At 24.6% G+C, this 23,051-nt stretch overlaps 1 protein-coding gene across 1 annotated transcript; it reads right to left on the bottom strand.

Annotated features, from left to right (window-relative positions):
- Window positions 1–6,610: 6,610 nt before the first annotated feature.
- On the bottom strand, window positions 6,611–8,910 carry LOC111304107 (transcription factor MYB8-like). The gene is made up of 3 exons (XM_022900622.2): window positions 8,660–8,910; window positions 7,590–7,719; window positions 6,611–7,416 (listed from the first exon to the last, which is right to left on the bottom strand). The coding sequence occupies exons 1-3, from the start codon at window positions 8,793–8,795 to the stop codon at window positions 6,759–6,761; spliced, it is 924 nt and encodes a 307-aa protein (XP_022756357.2). The 5' UTR covers window positions 8,796–8,910; the 3' UTR covers window positions 6,611–6,758.
- Between the last annotated feature and the right edge of the window lie 14,141 nt (window positions 8,911–23,051).

Here is a 23,051-nt window from a genome sequence, read left to right as displayed (position 1 = left end):
TGAAGTATTATACATATATTATTATATTATTACATATTTACTAAAAAATTATCAACTATTGACTATTAAATTATCATTCATTTACTATTAAGTTATTACTAATTTATTACCAAGTCATCGATGATTACTATTAAATTATAGTAATAATATTTAAGTTGTCAATAATTTATTGCTAAGTTATTACTTATCCAATACTATATTATCATTAATTTATGTATATCTAAAAAAATAATCACAATGTTTGCTAGACGATGTAATTCGTAAGTTAGAGAAATTAAAAAAAAAAGTTTAAATGTAAATGACTAGAAAAATATGAGTAAATAGTTTTAATTTACTATTTGTAGTTTAACACATAATAATAAGTTAAAATCATAACTTGTTATATTAATGCCAATATTAAAATTAAATTAAATAAATATATACAATATACATTAAGTCAACATTTTAAAGATATTCTTCAAATTTTTTAGGATATGATAAAATAGTATATATTAATATAAGTTTTATTGATGATTTAATTGAATATTAGTGTTTATGTTTTTATACCTGTTAGTGAAGTACAATTGCATACAAAATATTGTAGAAAATATTATAAAGAGTCATAACAACTCAAATAATGTTTAACTTTATATTGTCTTCTTAAATGAGTATAAACTATGACATCTTTTTTAAATGAAATGTTTAAATTATTTTCCTTAACCTATATAACAGCAACTTGATTAATAAATAAATAATTATAAACTCATTAATCTAAATTAATATTTTTATAATACGAATTTTAAAATCTTCAAAAGAAGATTTATCCTTTTATCTCTGTAAAATTTGGATCTAAGGATTTTCTTCTAGAATTATTATTCATATCTCCATCATTTTTGCACTTAAATTTTCATTGTGTTTATAATTGTGTTTATAAAATTTGCACTTAAAATTTAAAATCCTCAAAAGAAGATTTATTTTTTAATCTTTGTAAGATTTGGGTATAAAAATATTCTTCTAGAATTATTATAAGTATCTTCATCATTTTTGTACTTAAATTTTCATTGTATTGTATTCTCATTTTATTTTAAAATTTATTATTGGTATCATAAAAATATAGCTAAAATAATATGGGTTAATTACTCAAATTTAAAACAATTCAAAACTCAAATTGAATATAAATAAAATTTGTACTCATTTTAAATTTTAATTTAACTAAAAATAATATAATATACATAATTATAAAAATGAACTAACTTGACTCTATTTCAATTGATTTTAAAAGTCAACGACTTAATACTTATTTAAAACCCGAAATAAATAAACATAACCAAAATCTAAATTGAAATAGTAATCCAATCAAAATCTAATATTTTTTATTTATCTTCCAGAACAATTTAAAAGTTCCTTATTTAAGCTTTTTTTCCTTCATTGTCAATGTCTTATTTTTATTGTCTTTGTGGTTGAATTAGTTAATTAATTTTTTTAATTATTTTTAAAATGAAAATGTAATTATAAGTAATTAATTATATTTTTATTTGAATTTAGAACAATTTGAATATAACTTTTTAAATAAAAAAATACACCAATTATTTAGTCAAATTTGTTCAGTTGCACAAGTAAATAATTGAGTACACTATGAATATAAGTAAATAATAAAACTTGACTCTATCTAATTGCTCGTTGATCATAAATTTAAAATCCAACTCGAAATTATGAAAAGTCAAAATTCAAAATGATTAAAATACTAAATATACAATTAAATAAAGATTTATCAAATAAATTTTGATAATAAATACATATACATCATTTTTAACTTTAGTTAAATTATAATTTATAATAATATTTTTATATTAAATATAATGTGATAATTAATTCGATAAATTTTAATTCTTTTGAACAAATATTACTTAATATGATAATTTTAAAAATTTTGATACAACTATGAATATTTTTAAACTGACATAAAAGAGAAAATGAAGGAGTATACAATGTTTTTTTAAATAAAAAATTTCATATTAATTCTAACAAAATTTGAAACAAATAATTTGTATATTTTTAATTGAACATCATATAGCACTAACATTTTTTGTCATATGAAAAAGATAGAGTTATGCACAATCAATTAATATTTTGTCTCATTTTTTTGCTTAGGATAATCTTCAATTGATGCTTCCATCAATTGGATGTAATTGTACGTTCTATCAATTGAAAGCTTAATTTTTCTTATATTTAAAAAATTTTATTATACATAAATTTTTATTATATAAAAAATATTAAAATACATAATTTAAAAAATAAAATAAAATAAAATCCTAACCTTATTGTTTGTCATGTTTTATTAAGAAATTTTCAATTTTAAAAATAACAAACTTATTATATAATACCTATATAATTTATAATGATTTCATTTTTAGTATTAATAACATAAATTTTCGTGAATAAATATAACTTTGGCATAAAACACATTCAAAAGATAGTTCTAATGAATTATGTCTCACCTTAAAAGAATTCACAAAAACTAATTAATTTTACTTTACTTGATAATTTCTTACTTAGAATAATTTATATTTCTGCTAGTAACCAATGTTCAACTTTTGATAACTTTAAATATAATAAAATTTATTAATAATTAATAATTAAGTTATCATTAATTTATTATTATGTTATTAGCAATTTACTACTAAGTTACCAATAATATACTGCTAAAGTATCAATGATTTATTACTAAATTAATATTAAAAAATTACTAATGATATTTTAATCAATCATTTTTAATATTTTTGGAATTAAAATTTTGTTAAGTGTTTAGTCAATCACTTTTAACACTTTTTTAGTCTAACTAAATTAGCATAAAAAATTACTAATGATATTTTAATCAATTGCTTTTAATATTTTTAGAATTAAAATTTTATAAAGTGTTTAGTCAACCACTTTTAGTATTTTTTTTGTCTAATTATAAAAAAAAGAGTCTAATAATAAAAAAAATTTCTTTTAAATTAAAATTTATAAACAAAATTTACTAAAAATATTTTAGTCAATCATTTTTAACACTTTTAAAATTAAAATTTTAAAATCTTAAGTAGTTTAATTTCTCATAAACTCTAATTTTAATTCTAATTGATATAAATTAAACTTAAATAAATTAATAAAAATTATATATTTAAGGATAACTTTGTTAATTTAAAATTTATATGGGCATTTAGATTATTCTATATTAACACTTTTGAAATTCATACTTTTATATATAAATGATAATAACAAAATTACATTTTCAATTTTTACCTTAATTTTATTTTAAGATTTATTTATATTCATTTAGGGTTCCTTTTTTTAAAATTTGTTTGATTGTTGTTTATTTATTATTCATGAATATATTTATTTATATATGTATATATATCTATGAACATGTTTGTTTAATATTTATAAATAAATTATTTAATTTAATCAAATTGAGTATAAATGAATGCGAATATCTTACAATTTAAACGAATCGAGCTTAAATGAACAATGCAATTTTTTTGTTGAACACGAATTGAGCTCAAACATCTTTAAAAATAAATGAACAAACTACAAATGTACATTTGTTCATTCATGTTAGGTTCGATTACGGTCCTAAAACTAAATAAATACCAAATTTATTCCTTTATCATTTCATTTTCAATTTGAAAAAAAAAAGGTCATATTTTTCTAGCTCCATTATTTCGTTCTTGGCATTGTATAGAGCATGCATAACCAAAATAATGTTTCAAAAGTTGATCGGATATTGATGTTAGAAGGTGCAAAAGTAACAACTGTAATGGTTGATGCTCTAAGAGCTGGCGCAGCTGCATTGGAGGCCGTAAGCAAGTGAACAATGTAAGTTATACCTCAGCTTTTGGAAAAGATTGCAGATTGCACTCTTTAGAATTTGGTTCCATTTGATGAAGTAATGGTTATGAGTGAAATATATAGGTTGTTCTTAAGAAACTAGAAAGTGCTTTGAGTGCTCGTAGTCAAACACCTACTGAAACTCTGAAACACTACTACGTGCAAGTAATGTATATATATTCTTCAAGAGTAAAGCAATGTTAGCATTTTACTGGTCCTATTATCAATTTTCTGTGTTGAATCTTTCACTATCCTTTTATTTTGTTTTGATATAAAAGAGATTACAATATGAAATTTTTAAAAAATTACAAATTTTAATATTTGAATTTTAGATTTACTGAATATCATATTTTAAAAATTATTGCATAAATTAATTGAACTAAACCCTATATTCCACTATCCTTTTAATTTATTTAATCATTCCTTTATAGCAAAATATTAAACATCCTTTTGAATGGGCTCATTTCGTTATCATGCATTGTACATGTATTCCACACAGCATTGTCATTCAAGTGCCTTGCCTAAAGTTTCTTTTTCAATTTGTTTACTTTAGTCAAATATACATACAACAATGCAAAACGATCTTATTATAAAACAACAGTAAAATCATTTTAAAGGAAGTGATAGCAAATTAGCAATCATTTCTTTTTGTCCTTTGGATTTTGTCTGCTGTTTACATTTAATTTCACATCTGTAGAAGTGGAACTCAAACCAAGTTGCGTTTGTTTAGTATTTAAATGAATCACATTTAACTATTACCAATGCCTGCATGCCCCACTATTGGCTTGCTAGTTTTTTTAACTCAGTTTCTTATTGTTGTGTTTTTTCTCTCGTTTCTCTTAAAAATAAATAAGGAAAACAGTAACTGTTCTTTCTTATGTTAAAAGGGACTTATTATTTTTCCGTTTCTATTGATTTCTTTGTTTCAGCCACTGCCTTCTTCTGTGGACTTATTCTTGATCAATTGAAAAACTTCACCGTGGATATTAGAATATTAACAATCCATATTAAACTCAAAATTTTGAAAGATAAAAATGCATATGAGAACTAAAGTACATACCATATATTAGATTCAATGTGTTGTTCTTAAGCTCATGTCATTGGGATTGAAAATCTTCTTTGAAGTCTAAATGTTTAGATTTCATCAGATTTTCAATCTTTTAAATTCTGATCATCTCTCTCTCATTTACTATTAAAAGATGCGGCCCTCTAGGCAAGTTAGCTAGTTCCTCCGATTCTTTAAAGAGCGTTACACCAATTAAGAAGATGAACTTAATTAAATAGCTTTACACATTGAAAGATAGGGTTTTTGAACTCGAAACTTATTTCAATTAATTTATATAGTCAAAAATAACATTCAGCAGATTTGAAATTTTAATCTCAAAATCTTAATCTTTTTCTTTTTTCTTTCATGTTATGATCTTCTTTGCAAATACAGTTTTTAAATACAAAATAGGACCGCAAGGATTAAAACTGTGTCCCAGGGAGGAAAAAGAAAAGCAATGCTGGTCTATCCAATGGTGCAGATATGCTGGTCCTCTTAAAATACTTTTGAGAAGGAATATTCATTTACAAGTAGCGCCACCAAGATATAGTTAAAGCACATTATGATGAAATGTCTGAAAGTGCAATGTGCAAACATTAGAGGGAACAAAATGTCTGCCCAGCTTTGAGGGCCTTTTCTATTTACTTAATTCCTAAAGAAAAGAAAACTCTATAAACAAGTTTTTTTTCCCAAACTTTGAAATTTTGAATCCTTTTTGAGCAGTTCCTTATTGAGGTAAGGGGTAGAATATACATTGAATAACCAGTTAGCCAAAACAAGTGTGTATTTGGCTTCTGGGCTGCTCAGGGTATGTGGACAAATTGAGGCAAGATTATAATTGCATTCACCAGGGTATATCTAGGGTTTCCAAATTAAAACACTGTTGGGTTTTCTGCTAATCAATTATACCCTTAACTGCCTCAGATTTCTGGCTCTCTGTTGAAAAAATATCGACAGTAGTGGCCCCAGCGGGGAAGCCTTTACCAGATATAACGAGGTTGCATAGTTGGCAAGGTTCTTATATCTCATTAGTCATTATATATGTTGCTTTAAGAGAAAATGGTAGTTTATTTTTAGAACTTGTAATTAAAATGAAAAGGGGTGGCGAAAAATAAATGTTTAAATGTAGAAATGCTTGTTTTTGTTTACTAGTATTTTTTTTTCGGGGAGGTTAGTTATAAAGGTGCCAAATATGAAATAGAAAGATTGGCAATGGGCACAGGAGAGTCACATGCATGGCAAAAGAAAATGTTAGCACTTTATTAATTTCTGGGTCTTGAAATGTCTGAAAGGAAGTCATGTTTTATACATATTGATCCAATAATTTAATGCTGCTTCAAGAAAAATCTTGAGAGTAAAAGTTTTAAATGGTAAAACTCGGATGAATATTGAATAGAAATTAGAAAATGATGTGTTAATTTATGACCATTTGAACAGGCCATGCCCCCATCCCATGCAACTTTTGTGATCAGTGAAACAGCAAAAAGCAGGCAGACATGATGATGGAATCACCCTCACACCCATGTCCATCTTTCCATAGGATAAATTAAAAACCAAAATTTTCAAGACCCCACTTCGCTTTGACAATTGTCCATATTGAAACTTATCAGTTAATAGAATATAATCATTTTTACATAAATTTTTATTTCATTTGAAATGTTTCTATCCGGTAACATGGTCCAAAATTGAAAGGTTAAAGGCTGCATTCAGAGAATAAAAACTATTACTATAAAATCAACATCAGATTAATTAAAGCTCCATTTACTTGACTTGAAAAGAAAATCTTATAATCTTGTATCTCTCTTTTCTTTCACATTTCTTTTAGTTTTTCTTCCACCATTCCGGCCAACTTCCAGCCATTTCTCTCTCAGTATCGATTAGCAACACTTTCATTCAGTCCTTGAGGCTTTACGTCAGCATGGGAAAAATCAGCTAAACCATCATAGCAACTTGGAACAACCTCGCCCGTTTTCTCCTGACTCCAAATGCCATTGACAAATTCATAAGGAAACTCAAAGCTGAACTGATCAATCAAAATATTGCCGGTATCTTCAGCATATCCATTACCAGGCATTGAGGCAGACTTGAGCTCCGTATCCAAAAAAGTAGAATCCCAAATGCCGGCTTGCTCGTGAGAGGAGGTAACAATGTGACTATTCGCCAAAGTTGCACGTGACTGTGACAGATGGGTGATTGCTTCTGGGCCAGAAAAGTCCATTACTGGGTCTAAAGGCAAGTTTTGAGTACTAATGACAGAGAATCCATAACCAACATCAGTTGAAATTGACAATGGTGTAGAAATATGAGACTGTGAAGTTGAGCAATCCAGATTGTAAGTTTCAGCTTTTGGTAAACAAGGCTGTGAAGCTGCTTGTTGAGGAGGAATATTAGTGTTAGCAGGGACAAAACCATTGTTATTGAAGCTTGATTTTCCTGACAGTAGCTTCTTCTTTAACTTGGTATTCCAATAGTTTTTCACTTCGTTGTCTGTTCTTCCAGGCAGTTGAGAAGCTATGAGAGACCATCTAACAAGAATCACAAGAGGAGTTTTTATAATTCTTAAATGAAGCAATATAAAAACAACCGACATTGGAATAAGTTAACACAAGAAGCTTTGGGATCAAGGTAATTAACTAAAATTTTTAAGAGCAACCAGACAGATCATTCTTTAACCAAAAAAACAAAGACAAAAACTTGCCTGCTTCCCATTTGACTATAGAGAGTGCATATGATATTGTCCTCCTCTTCGGTAAAACCTCCATGTTTGATGTCTGGCCTCAGATAATTAAGCCATCGTAATCGACAACTCTTGCCACATCGCTTAAGGCCTAGAGGTAACAAGAGATCATATTGAGGCGTAAACTTCCAAGCCAGGAAAATTATAGAAAAAATTACTGGCAATAAAATTGATGCTCACTTGTAGTTCAAAATTCAAATTAAAGACAGACAAAAAAAAAAAAAAAAACAGTTCAACGTCTTGTTTTAGACAGACGTAAAAAGCAAGATTAAGGCTGATTTCAACTGCTGTTGGAAACAAAATTTACAACGTCTTATGTTCTCTCTTTGATTCAGTCTTTCCGGGGCAAAAAAAAAAAAGAAAAGAAAAACTTTATGAGGCAGATGCATATGGATGTCAGAAAAGTATATATAATTTAATTATGAAAACAGATTATTTAGAAAGATGAAAAATGATCATAAAAGTTTAAGCAGGATAGGCCAAGACTAGAGAATAATGTCCAGACTTGAAACGGTACTCTGAACAAAGATCATAAAACTCAGCAGCCAGTCTAATTTTTTTCTTGCAGGGGAAGTACCATAATTATGAACGTAAATGGTATTTCTAAATTTTACATTAAAGTTTAAAGCAAAAAGAGGACACATATGTAACTAAACAACTGAAAAAGCTAAAATCTGCCAGAATTTTCTGAAACTGAAGGAAATTAAAACGATGGAACGGTAAAAATAAATGCACCATTTAGAAAGCTGACGTTACAAGATACCTTCATAGTTGATGATCATATTCCTTTCGTGCTTAGTAGAAAGGAAGAACAAATTTAATAATCTATTAAAATGTGAAACCCTTGTCTGATGATTTACTTTCAAGTTGAAAACATATGAAAACTCTTTTTTGGTGAAATGGATAGAGGAAAATTTGCCCAGAAACAAAAAAAAAATAAAAGACCCATTTATGATTGAAAGGTGAAATGAAGAAGAGAATACCCTAATAGAGACTAGAAACGGAGAGAACAAAAATAGCTTTATCTATACCAGCTTTTTGAGGCAAAGCGATCCAGTTACCACCGGTGCCATGAGTCTCAACATAGGTTTTGAGGGTGGCGTCTTCTTCAGGAGACCATGGGCCTCTCCTCACGTTTGCTTTGTCACAGCATGGAGCTCTCCCCATGCCTTCTAGCTCAACCTCTTCGGTATCACTCTAACCTCAAAACAAAGACAAAATCCGACAAATAGACAGAATAGACAGAGAGAGAAAGAGAGTAAAACTGAGACACGCAAATGCTTTCAAATTTGAGAAAAAAAAAAGTACTGGGCTCTCTAGTCTCTTCCAGTGAAGGAGTTTATAAAGTCAGTGATTTTCTTTTACTGGCAGCCTAAGAATATATAAAGTAATTATAGATATTTAAATTCAAATTTTAAATTATTTTTTTAAAAAATTATATAAATCAATTAATTTAAGTTCGATTAGATGACTCTATTCCTTTGCAAACAAAAGAAGAAAAAAATGTTGACTTTGTACGACTGTCTGTCTATCTATTTTCTCCCACTCTCCTCCATTTTCTTTCTTTTACTTTGTTTTTGCCTTCTCTTCTCTTGCATCCTTCTTGTCTGTTAAGATAGTAGGAACCAGTCAACAATCACACCGAATATCGTGTTGACTTTGTTTCATCAGACTTCTGAGACTTCATCTCATTAATTAGCCATCCTTTGGCCTTTATGCAATTAAAGCTTCTATTCAGAAAATTAACTAAAATTTATACCAAAATATAAGTATTGTTTGAGATTCACAAAGAGGATATATAAACAACGTAATTGAATAAAGCAAAATGAAAACTTGATTTGTAAATTGCACCTGGCCCCATAATATCCTTCTTTTCAAACATGTAAAAAATTTTAGAACGCCCTAATTTTTGTATTTCACTTTTTGTTTTTCTCGTCGTCCAAATAAGCAGCAACCTTTATCTATAATTAATTATAGAGTATACAATAAAAAAAGTTTTTTAAAAAATTGAAATAAAAATTACAAAATTTGAGCTTATAATTTTAATAGGATACTCTCTGAACATGTAATTTGATGATATTAGGCTATTTTTTTTATAAGCCATTCATATATAACTCAAGTAAATAAAATTTAGTGATATTTAGGTAAATATATTATTTCATATGAAAATCATATTTTGTGTATGAATAAGAATTTATTAATAAAAAATATTATTTTAAATAAAATATATTTAAAATAATTTAATCAATCATTTTTAACACTTTTAAAATTAAAATTTTATTAAAAATATTTTAATATTTTTAATATTCACACTTTTATATAAATAAAGATAATAGTAAATATTGTTTGTTGATGTTTATCCGTGTTATTACTAATTAACAAATCTAATAGTACTAATTTATTGTGAAAAAAATTACACATTTTATTATTTTATTATTTTATATTTTCTTCAAAATTTTCATGTTCTAAATATACATGCTCATAACCTTAATTATACATAAATGAAAGAAAGTTTGAAGTTGGGGAGTGTGGCATGAAATTGAAGAGCTACACATTATAGGGTCTAGTATTCAAATTTCAAAGTAATAAAGCAGAAGTATTAATGTTCAAATGAACCTAGTCCATTTGTAAAAAGGAAGACCTCCCTCCTTCAAAATGGTTTCTTTTTCTTTCTTTCTGAACAATATGTACTTCTCTTCTCTTCTATTTTAGATCATTGCTTAATCTTTCCCGTATGATTGAAATAGCCTAGTGTCATGTTTTTCAAAGGTGGAATGATATTTATCTCTCTCTTTGACAAAAGAAAGAACACAAATTCAAAGGAATACACCTTTCAATCTTTGCCTAACATTACCCTCTCTATCTCTCTCACTCAATGGAAATACAAATAAAAACAACCCACCTAAACAAAAGAGTCAAACTATTCTCTAAAAAAAAAAAAAAAAGTGAACTTCAGCTTCAATTTTTAAGGTTATATAAATATATAATATATTATAATATATAGTCATTTAGCACTTTTAGCAACAGTCGCACTCGCATGGATTATTAATAAAATATAAAATTTTTAATTTCAAAAAATATAATTTCAATTTTAACAATCTCAACCATAAAAAAAAAAAAAACTTTTTTAGAAAACGTGTAGTTAGGAAAATCCAATTTGTTTATTGGACTTGTTTTTTGGGCGGTTTGAAGGGTACAAGAAGTAATTAATCAATGGTTACTACACCTTTCTATCCCTAATCACTGAGGATAAAAAACTTAGATAAAATTTTTTATTAAAAATGATTAAATAAAAGTTAAAGTCGAAAATTAAAATCAACAAATTAAAAGGTCTTGTTACATAGATCAAGTTTTTAAATTTTGAAAACTGTTTAAATATTTTTTAGATAAACATTTTTAGTAAAAATATTAATAAAATATTTACCGTTGGATAATTATCGATCAAATTTTAATTATAAACAACATTTTAATACATTTTTTTACATATTAGTAATCTTCACTATTAATCTATTACTTTAAATTTTTTATTAAATCATTTTTAAGAAAAAAATTCACATAACTCCACTTAAAAATTTTAATATAAATCTTATCCCCGTTGAGGATCATACTTGGCTTTTTTAGACATTCTCTTCCTACGAGCAATTTACATATATGCATATGAAAAGGCAAAAATGTCTATCAATTTAGAGAAAGTGGCACCTTGATTACATTCCAAAATAATGTTTCTCAAAGAATGTAGTTTTTTTAGTGAATAAGTTTTTGGCATGTACATGATGTAAATGTAATTTTTATCTTTAAAAATCTATTTTAATAAATAATTTTTTTGATACTATGATAACAATGATAAATACTAATAATTTAGTTTTGATTTTAGTATAATATAAGTAAAATTTGATAACATTTTTATATAATTTTGATTTTGATAACCTTTGATAAAATTTTGGTAACCTTTGATATAATTTTGGTAATCATTTATATAATTTTAGAAATTTTTTATAAAATGTTAATAACCTTCTGATGTAATTTTTGTAATTTTTTGATAACTTATAATATACTTTTGATAATTATTGATAAAATTTATGTTATCATATATTTAACAATAGATTCCTATAAGAAAATATGAGTTTAGTTTTACTATAAGATAATTTTTTTATATAATATATTATTATTTCATTCAAATTTAAAATTTTTTTCACTAAATTTTTTATTGACAAGGTTTATGATATGTTTATCCTAATCTTCAAAAATAAAATTTCTAACTCCATTTTTTCAAGTAACCAAGATTTAATTCCTAACAACTTTAAGTATAAAAAAATTTATCAGTGATTGATAATTAAATTATCATTGATTTATTATTAAGTTATCAATGATATACTGCTAAATTATCAATGATTTACTTCAAATTAATATTGATTTACAACTAACTTATGAATGATTTATGACTAACTTATGAATAATTTATTACTAAGTTATTACTGATTTACTACTAAATTATTGATAATTTACTACTAAGTTACTAATGATTTGTTATAAAGTTATAACTTATTTACTATTAATTTGTTGATAATTTACTACAAAGTTATTAATAATTAATTAAGTTACTACTAAATTACTACTAATTTTAACTAAATTATTAGTGGTTTACAACTAAGTTATTAATAATTTGCACCTAAATTATCAATGATTTACTATTATTTTATTATGCCTTTAATACTATATTATTATTGATTTATTACTCAGTTTTTGATTATTTACTATAAAATCATCACAGATTTATTATAAAATTAACCATGATTTATTATTAAATTGTCACTGATGTATATTAAATTATCCATAATTTACTATCAAGTTTTCATTAATTAACTATTAAGTTTTTTATAATTAACCACTATTAAGTTATATTGATTTACTTTTAAGTTTCCAATGATTAACTACTAAATTGTCATTTATTTTATTATTAAGTTATTTATGCTTTACTACTATGTTTATCAATTAATTACTATTAAGTTGAAAGTGATTTACTATTAAGTTATCACTAATTTACTATTAAATTATTATTAAGTTATCAATTATATTTATTAAACTATCATTAATTTACTAATATATTATTATGCATTTACAATTATGAAACATGACATTTAAAAATCCACTAATAATATATGAGATAATTTTTTTAATGTAATAACATTATTGTTTTATTCAATTTTATAATTTTTCACTAATTTTTTTTATTAAATATGTTCATGGTAGATTTATCCTAACCCCTAAAATGAAAATTTTGATTTATTTCTGCTAGTACTCAAGGTCCAATCCTTGGCAATTTCAAATATAATAAAAATTATCAATATTGATTGATAATTATCAATTATTTACTACTAATTTATCAATGATGTATTACTAATTTATGAATAATTTGCTACTAATTAATGAATGATTTGTTATTAAGTTATTAATGATTTATCATTGAATTGTTAGTACTTTACTACTAAGTTATTGATGATTTATTATAACGTTATAATTGATTTACTACTAATTTACCAATTATTTACTAAAAGTTATTAATGATTAACTAATCTACTACTAAATTATCACTATTTTACAACTAAATTATTAGTAATTTCTATTACATTATTAGTAATTTACTACAATGTTATGAATTTACTACTAAATTATCAATGATTTATTATTATATTATTATATATTTATTATTATGTTATCATTGATTTACTACTTAGTTTTAAATTATTTGTCATAAAATTATCATTGATTTATTACTAAATTATCTATGATTTACTACCAAGTTATTACCGATTTATATTAAATTATGCATGATTTACTATTAAGTTATCATTAATTAATTATTATTATTGATGATTTACTATTAAGTTATATTGATTTACTTTTAAGTTTTCAATAAATAACTACTAAATTATCAATTATTTATTACTAATTTATAATTGATTCACTACTAAATTATTTATTATTTACTAATATCAATTAATTACTATTAGACTGAAATTAACTATTAAATTATCACTAATTTACTATTAAGTTATCATTAATTTATTACTACGTCATCAATAATTAACTACCAAGTTATCACCTTTTTATGTTAAGTTATCTTTAATTTAACTTATGTTATTATGCGTTTATAATTATATTATAACTGATTTACCATTAAAGTATTATGTACGTATTATTGTATTATTACTAATTTACAAAAAAAATTATCAACTTTGACTACTAAATTATCACTCATCTACTTTTAAATTATTACTAATTTGTTACTAAGTTATCTCACATTTGAAGAATGTGTGGATATGATATGATATATATGTAAAAATCTAAACTCAAATATATGAGGCACCTTTTGTAAGATAAAGTCGTAAGATCTTCGGGTCAAAGTAGACAATACTTTATAGGTTGGGTGTGGATCTCCACAAATAGTATCAGAGTCATCCCAGTTGACGAAAACTAAATGTTATATCCTGAAAGTCAGTAAATGTTACACCATGGGGTGCCATCTTTAGAATTTCAATATCTTGTATGATCTTGGTCATATAGTTAAACTCGGTTTGACAATGACTCAAGCTTTAAAGGTAGGAAGATTGTGACGTCCCTAATCTCACATTGAAAGAATGTGTGAATATGGTATGATATATATATATATAAAGATCTAAACCCAAATCTGTGATGAGCTTTTGTACGATAAAATCATGAGATCTTCATGTCAAAGTAGATAATATCTCACAGATTTGGTGCAGATCTCCATAAATTTACTATTAAGTTATACTAATTACATATAAGTTTTTAATGATTAATTACTAAGTTATTAATTATCCACTACTATGTTATTATTAATTTATATATATTTAAAAAGAAAGTAATCATAATATATGCTAGATGATATAATTCGTAAGGTAGAGAAAGAAAGAAAGAAAAAAAAGTTCAAGTGTAAATAACTTGAAAAGCATTAGTAAATGCTTTTAATTTATTATCAATAATTTAACACGTAATAATAAGTTAAAATCATAACTTTTTATACTAATGCAAGTATTAAAACTAAATTAAATAAATATATACAATATATATTAAGTCAATATTTCTAAGGTATTCTTCAAAATTTTTAGTTCATGGTAAAATAGTACATGCTAAAATAAGCTTTATTAATGATTAGATTGAATTATTAGTGTATATATTTTCATAACTATTAACGAAATATAATTGCTTATAAAAGATTGAAAATTTTAAAGTGTTTTGTCATTAATGGAAATAATAAATTATGCCTTATAATTCGATCTTTAAATATATAATTTTGGGTGAAAATCTTGTTATATATGCGATAAAAGTAATTAGAACAAATTTATTAAAAAATTTATAAAAATTAAACATATCACAATTTTAAAAATATTAAATTCATATTAATTTCTTTTTCTCCATAATTTTTTTTTACTAAACAAAAAGATGGTATACTTTTAATTATTGCTTTTTTGTTATTACCATCATTCAAAATGAATTTTTTGATATTTTGATCCCAATCAACTTTTTCATTTTGAAAGAGTAAAAATATTGTAAGAGGTTATAAAACTCAAATAGTGTTTAACTTTATGTTTCTTCCTAAAATGTTTGAATTGTTTGAACAAAATGTTTGAATTATTTTCCTCAACTCATATAATAGCAATTTGATCAATAAATGAACAATTATAAACTCGTTGATATAGATTAACATTTATACAATACAAATTTCAAAATCCTCAAAAGAAAATTTATCCTTTAATCTCTACAAAACTTAGGCACAAAGATTTTCTTCTAAAATTATTATTAGTATCTCTATCATTTTTACACTTAAATTTTTCTTGTATTATGTTTTTATACTATTTTGAAATTTACTACTAATGCCATAAAAATATAGTTAAAATAATATGGATTAATCAACTTAAATTTGAAACATTTCAAAACTCAAATTGAGTACAAATAAAATTTTTACTTATTTTAAATTTTAATTTAATTAAAAACAATATAATAATGTAATTATAAATATGAACTAACTTGATTTGATTTCAATTGATTTTAAAAGTCAACAACTTAGTAGTTATTTAAAACCAAAATGATTGAACATAACCAAAATCCGAATTAAAATAATAACTTAATCAAAATCTAATATTTCATATTCTTTCATAATAATTTGAAAGTTCTTTATTTAAGCTTTTTTTCCTTCATCTTCAATGTCCTATTTTTATTGCCTTCATGGTTAAATTAGTTAATTAATTTTAAAAATATTTCTAAAATGAAATTGCAATTATAAGTAATTGAGTATACTTTTTTTTAATTTTGGATTTAGGATGATTTGAATCTAGATTTTTAAATAAAAAGAAATATGGACCAAATATTGAATCAAATTTACTCAATTGAATAAGTGAATAACTGAGTGCTTTATGAATAAAAGTAGTTAATAAAACTTGACTTAACCTAATTGTCATTGATATTAAGTCTAAAATTTAACTCAAAATTATGAGAAGTCAAAATTTAAAATGATTGAAATACTAAATACACAATTAAATAAAGATTTATCAAATAAAATTTACTAATAAATACCTTTGAATTACTTTTAAGTTTAGTTAAATTATAATTTATAATAATATTTTAATGTAATAGTGATAATTGATTCAATGAATTTTAATTTTTTTAAATTAATATTATCTAATATGGCAACCTTAAAAGTTTTGATATAACAAAATATTCTTCAACTAACATAAAAGAGAAAATGAAAGAGTATACAATATTTTTTTAAATAAAAGAGTTTCATATTAATCCTAAAAAAGTTTGAAACTAATATATTTGTATATTTTTCATTGAACATCATATAGTACTGACATTCTTTATCATATGAAAAGAATGAAATTATGCATAACCAATCAATTTTTTGTCTCATTTTTTTGCTTAGGGTAATCTTCTATTCATGCTTCTATCAATTGAATACAATTGTATATTCTATTAATGAAAAGCTTAATTTTTTTATTTAAAAAATTTTATTATACATAAAATTTTATTATATAAAAAAATTAAAATACATAATTTTAAGAAATAAAATAAAATAAATTCTTAACATTGGTACTTGTCATATTTTATTAAGAAAATTTCACTTCTAAAAATAACAAATTTTTATATGTAATACCCATACAATTTATAATGATTTCATTTTCAATATTAATAATATATATTTTCTTAAATGAATATAACTTTGGCATAAACACATTTAAAATATGGTTTCAGTGAATTTTGTCAACCTTAAAAGAATTTATCAAAAATAATTAATTTTACTTTACTTGATAATTTTTTACTTAAAATAATTCACATTACGTTATTCAACCACCTAGATAACCAAAAAAATGAGCAATTTAATATAATTGAGAAAGATTAAATAACCTTGAGAGACAAATTAATTATATATAAGCATATTAAGATAAAAAGTTAAGAAAAATTTAAATTAATTATTGTTTTAATTAAAATGAACAATTCTTATGGCAATTTGACAAGAACCAATCCTGAGCTATTGGTAACTTTATCATCTCTTTAGTTATCTAATTCTATAGGTAAAAAGTCTAATTAAAGTGTTTAATAAATCATATAATGCTAATTGTTGGTGAATGGGATGCAATTGATCAGCCTTTAATTTTAGCATTTGATTTTATATTAGTTTTTGTTTATGGGAATAACAATTATAAAATTCTAAAGAAAAAAATACAAGAGAAAAATTAATTATAAAGGTCTTACTAAAGTATAAAAATGATATATTAAAGAATTATTTCAAGGGACTAAAAATATTTAATTATGTTATCAATGATCAAACAATTAACTCATAAAACATATAAATAATAAAGTCATTATCATACATATATAGTTAATATATTAAAAAAATTGAAAGGCCAAAAATAGAAAAAAAAAGCTTAAATGACTTAATTATTATTTTTTTAATGAATTTATTTATCAACATAAATTGTAGATACAATTATTTTTACAACAATTGAAGAAATAAAATTTATATAATTGTTTTATTTTTACGCACAGTGAGCTTTGGTATCGTTCTATTTGTATTTCATTTGATATGAAAAATCATTTTACTTAGAGAAAAAGAGTTTAATAATAAAAATAAAGTCATTTAAATTAAAATTTATAAAAAAATTATTATGATTTTTTTAATTAATCACTTTGAATATTTTTAGAATCAAAATTTTATTAAAGGTGTAATCAATCACTTTTAGCAGTGTTTAGTTTAATTATAAAAAAGAGTCTAATAATAAAAAATTCATTCAAAATAAAATTTATAAAAAAAATTACGAAAATTATTTTGTCAATCACTTTTAACACTTTTAGAATTAATATTTTAAAATTTTAAGTTAATTTCTCATAAACTCTATTTTTTAATTTTAGTTGATTTAAATTAAATTTAAATAAATTAATCAAAGTTATATATTTGAGGATAAATTTGTTAATTTAAAAATTTATAGGGATATTTAGGTCAATCATTATTAATACTTTTGGAGTTCTCACTATAGATGATAAAGGCTTTTAAATACACCACCCAAATTTATCTGTACACCTTTATCAATTTTTTTCCAAAAATACCGACATAACAAATGTCAAATTTATCATTTAATAAATTATAATTTTACCTTTTTCTTCTTATTTCCTTTTTCTTACTTTTGCTTCTTCCTCTTTCATCTTTCTTTCTCTCATACCTAGTCAAATCTAGATTTTTTATGTTTTCGAAAATCCATTTCTGAAAATTATGATATATTTTTGAAAATAAAATTTTGAAATTTATGTTATATTTTTAGAAATGAGGTTTCTCGAAAATGGATTTTCGATAAACTTAAAGGCTTCTCATAAATGGATTTACAATAGCCTTTAAGGCTTCTCAAAAATGAAAATGGATTTCCAAGAGCTTTTAAGAGCCTTTAAGGCTTTTCAAAAATACATTTTAGAGAGCCTTAAAGGCTTACTGAAAATTCATTTCTAAGGAGCTCGAATTTTGCAAAATCTATTTTGTAAATCTTAATATATTTTCGTATGCATTTAAACCAAATCAAACATAATTCTCAAAATCTTACTTTTAATCAATGGAAGATTCAAGAAAACATGTAATCTTAGGATTAATTTGGGTTTGAGATTGAAGAGAGAAGAAGAGAGAAGGAAGAAAAAATGTTGAGGGTATGAAGGGAAAATCAATTATTGAGAGATGGGGTGTATTTAATAGAAATAGCAAATTTATATTTGATTTTGGGGTGTATTTAGTACTTAGGTGTATAGAATAAAAATGGAGGTGTAAATAGAATTCCCCATAAATGATATACAAATATCAATGTTCTGGTGAAAGCATTTTCCCCAATATTTTTTCATAAGGAAATCTCTACTCAACGTTTGTTTAGTGACTTCATTAACTTAAGAGAATGTATATTATGTTTAATCTTTTTTGGGTAAGTAAAAGCTTTTATTTATGGAAAGAAGTACAAAGCTGCTACAATCTCAACAACGCTGCATACAACAGTCATCAACAACAATCTACCTATTAAACCATGGACTCACAAAGATCTCAAACATTACAAATGACTGATTAAAAGGATAACTGGCTATGTTTCTTAACCTTGCTAACCTAGCTCGAACTACATTAGCATTAATCAGGCAAAAAATAGCTTGATCTGATCTGCCTTATCCTCCATGAAGCCTGTTTTTCCTTTCCTGCCAAAGGTAGTAAATGTAAGCATTCCAAGCCAGACTCAGAATGAAAGTGATTAGATCCTTCCCTCTTAATATCTTCATTGCCCATAACAGTTCCTCCTGCCAAGCTCCCACTGATCCGCTGATACCACAAGCTGAAAGAATCTTTCCCTACAACTGTTCTGAGTAGACATAAGTGAAGACTATGTGATCTCTTGTTTCAAATCCTCGTGACAAAACAAACATTCAAGAGTTTTCTGATGACCCCATGAACTAATTCTTTGATATCATGTTTTTTTACCTTAACATGTTTTTTCACTCTTAATTTCTTTCTTTTCAACTTAACATCCACACTTTCAGTGTCCCTTGTTTTTCAAAATAATTCTTTTTTTTTTTATCAAGTTGCTTTAATTTTCAACTTCGTGAAACAGAGACTGAAGTGGAAACCTGACCTCCAAAACCCAAAAGATAGCATATTTGCATTTTCTCCATAGTGATTAATTCTCCCATCTGAGGACTAGGGCGTTTTATTTTACTCTCTTGGATGCTCAAGCAAATACAAGTGTAAGTTTTACACTCTAGCTCCTTAATTTTCTACCTCAATCCAAGTCTAAAGATAACTGCTAAAACATAAAGTGGCAAATAGAATAAGCATTAAAACTTAGATGTTTTTGAAACTCATGATTGTAATATAATAGAATAAGATAATATTATGAATAGAATTAAATTAAATAATATCATTCTATCTTGTGTTTGATGTGTGTACGGATTAAAATTAGATAATTTACTTATTGATCAAAATTATTTTTTCTCAAAATTTATACAATTTAAATCATTGATAAAATTTTTAAGGTTATAATAAGAAATAGTAGTTCAATTATAGATTAAAAATAATTTTCTCTACTTTTTGGAAGATTGAATTATCCTTTATCAGGAGAATGATCAATCTTTTTTATAATCTTATTCCTTTTTTTAGATATAAATAAAACATAATATAAAATGATTATCATCAAATAGACCAAACATTACCTTAATCTATGATAATGTTTTTGTTTTAATTTATTTCAATATCATGTATTACTTTTATGTTATTAAATCAAACTTCTAAAAAACGAGTCAATAATATCTATCTACATTCTATAGTATGTATGTTGATTTAAATGGTGAAATTTTATTCCATGAGTTAGAAAAAAAAAAAAGCAACATTAATCTTTCAATTCTCTCTAATTCAGAAATAAATAAGTTTGAATTATGAATTTGTAATATAACTTTTGAATCCACCTCTCCCTCTCAAAATGCTGGAAGAATGTAAGCCCACAATCTCATCAAGTGCAATGCAGGAAAGCTTCACATTTTGCGTTCCAAAAGTACAAAAAAGCACGTATTGAGTACTACTGCAAGACCCCAAGAATAATTAATGGGTTTAATCAGAACCTAACTTAGTCTATCAACTAACAAATTAGCCGATTCTTTAAAAAAAAAAAAAAAGAAAAAACCCTTAAGCTTGACTATTTTCAAAGGAAATTTTCACCTCAAGACCATGCTACCAGCATCAGAATTTGAGGTGATATTCATTCCTGGATTTGATTTGCTGCCCCATATTGCTCATGTTTCTTTCTAGTATTGAGAGAACATATCAGCATCTTGAAATCTATGGCAATCGATGACACTTATAACTAATCTCTCAAAGTTAGTTGCAGTACAAAAATAAGGCCCCAGCAGATGCAGCACTCTAAAGTAAGTATTCAAATAGCGATCGGATAACGGTGTCGCGGCCGCTATTTCGCGATTGCATCACTATCTGTCACCGTTATTAGAGAAAAAATGAAAGAGAATTTGAATCTTGTCTATAGCAGATGAATCACAATCGTGATTTGCGATATAACGGTGAATAGCAGCAATAGCGATCCGCTATTGCCGTTATTCCTATTTTCATTCAAAAATTCAAAAAAAAAATTCATTTGATTTTTTTTAAAAACTTAAAATAAAAATAACAAGAAAGAAAATAAATATCAGTTTACAAATTCAGAAAAAAAAAAAAACTCACAAAACTTAAACTTTCAAAAAAATCAATTCTTTCAAGTTCAACTTCAATCAAAATCAAGTATATGCAATTTAAAGTAAACAATTAATTTAACACTCAAATTATCTTTTTTTTTTTATGTCCAAATTTGCCATGATTTTGTGTGTTTGGGATTAGATTGGGCTATGTTACATTGATAGAAGAAGGCAAGAGTTGCTAGGACTTAAAATAAGAAACAAGAGATGAGAGTGACACTTGAGGTTTACAGAAGTAAACAGATAGTACACACCAAATAAAAAGAGAATTGAGAGATGGGAATGAGGATGAAGGTTTAGAGAAAAAAAATTATTGAATGCAAAGTGAAGGGATAAGAAGTTGTGTGGGTCTGTGCAATTTAGTCAAGAGACATGGGAAGTAGACTTGATGTTATTATTGTTGAAAATCGCCCATAACATGGAGGCTGTCAAGTTTGATTTACTGTAAGTTCATAAAAAGCAATTCTTTTTACTCATAAATAATAATGCTCTTACTTAATTTATGAATACCTAATCACTTATTATTTGATTTATGCATAATATAGTTTGATAATAATTTGATGAATACGGTAATTAAATAATTAAATATATTATTCGTTATGATTATTTATTTTTCACATATTTATTTATCTCTTTTTATTTTTTAATTATCATATAAATAAATTTTTAAATATGAATATTTTACTATAAATATTTTTTCTTAAATAAATAAAACACATGATATGATATAAATTACTTTAAAAATCATAAAATAAGAGGTTTTATGATTAATAATTAAAATTATTATATTTTATAACAAGTTGAGCGAAATTTAAAAAAATTCACGATCGCAATAGTCACAATGACCGCGAAAATCTTCGTTATATCCGTAACTGTGATAAACGCGATGCGATAAAAAACGTGATCGTTACCGCAATTTAAATCTCTACTCTAAAGTTACATTTATTTTGAATTTTTTATCGTATTTAAAGCCATCTAGGTGGATCCTTCAATGTAGAGATATAAATTTTCATGAAATTAAAGCTGAGAATTCAGAAATGTTGGGAAAAGAATTTGTTGAATCTACTCAAATGAAATAAGCAAACCCAAGTGCAGGTTCGGAAGCAACTATGAAAAACGAGTTTACTGGAGACCCGTCGGCATGGTTTTCGGCAATGAGGAGATCGGAATCAACAGAATTTGGAAAAAAAAAATTTTATGAGAAAAGGTTTTAAATAAAACTGAAGAAGCAAAGAAGAAGTGAGAGCAAGCTTATTTTTTGTTAGACCTAAAACACAGAAATTACAATTTAGCAGAAGTAAGGAGAAATCTCCGTAAGCCAGACGAATGATATTAACTTTCTTTCTTTTTTTTTTCAAGACAATTTAGTAAGGTAGCATAGCCCTTTTTTTCTTCAACAATTTTGCAGCAGAAAAAAAATTGAATGAAGAATTTTTCAAAGATAAAATTTGAGAACTGTTAGCTCAATTAATGATAAACGGCGCATGTAATTCACATGTGATAAAAAGAGTCTTGATTTAAGTACATTCATAAATGTTTAATTTTTAATTAAATTAAATTAAAGATGATACTTTTTTAAAAAAATAATTATAAATTAAGCTACTTTAAGTTCGTTTCTTTGTATAAGTAAAATAAAATTATATATTA

The sequence above is a fragment of the Durio zibethinus genome, chromosome 13, assembly GCF_047325235.1.
Source record: "Durio zibethinus cultivar Kanyao isolate XHJ-2024 chromosome 13, ASM4732523v1, whole genome shotgun sequence".
Classification (NCBI taxonomy): Eukaryota; Viridiplantae; Streptophyta; class Magnoliopsida; order Malvales; family Malvaceae; genus Durio; species Durio zibethinus.
Note: the sequence above shows the minus strand (reverse complement) of the source record. Positions and strands in the feature narration are given on the sequence as shown.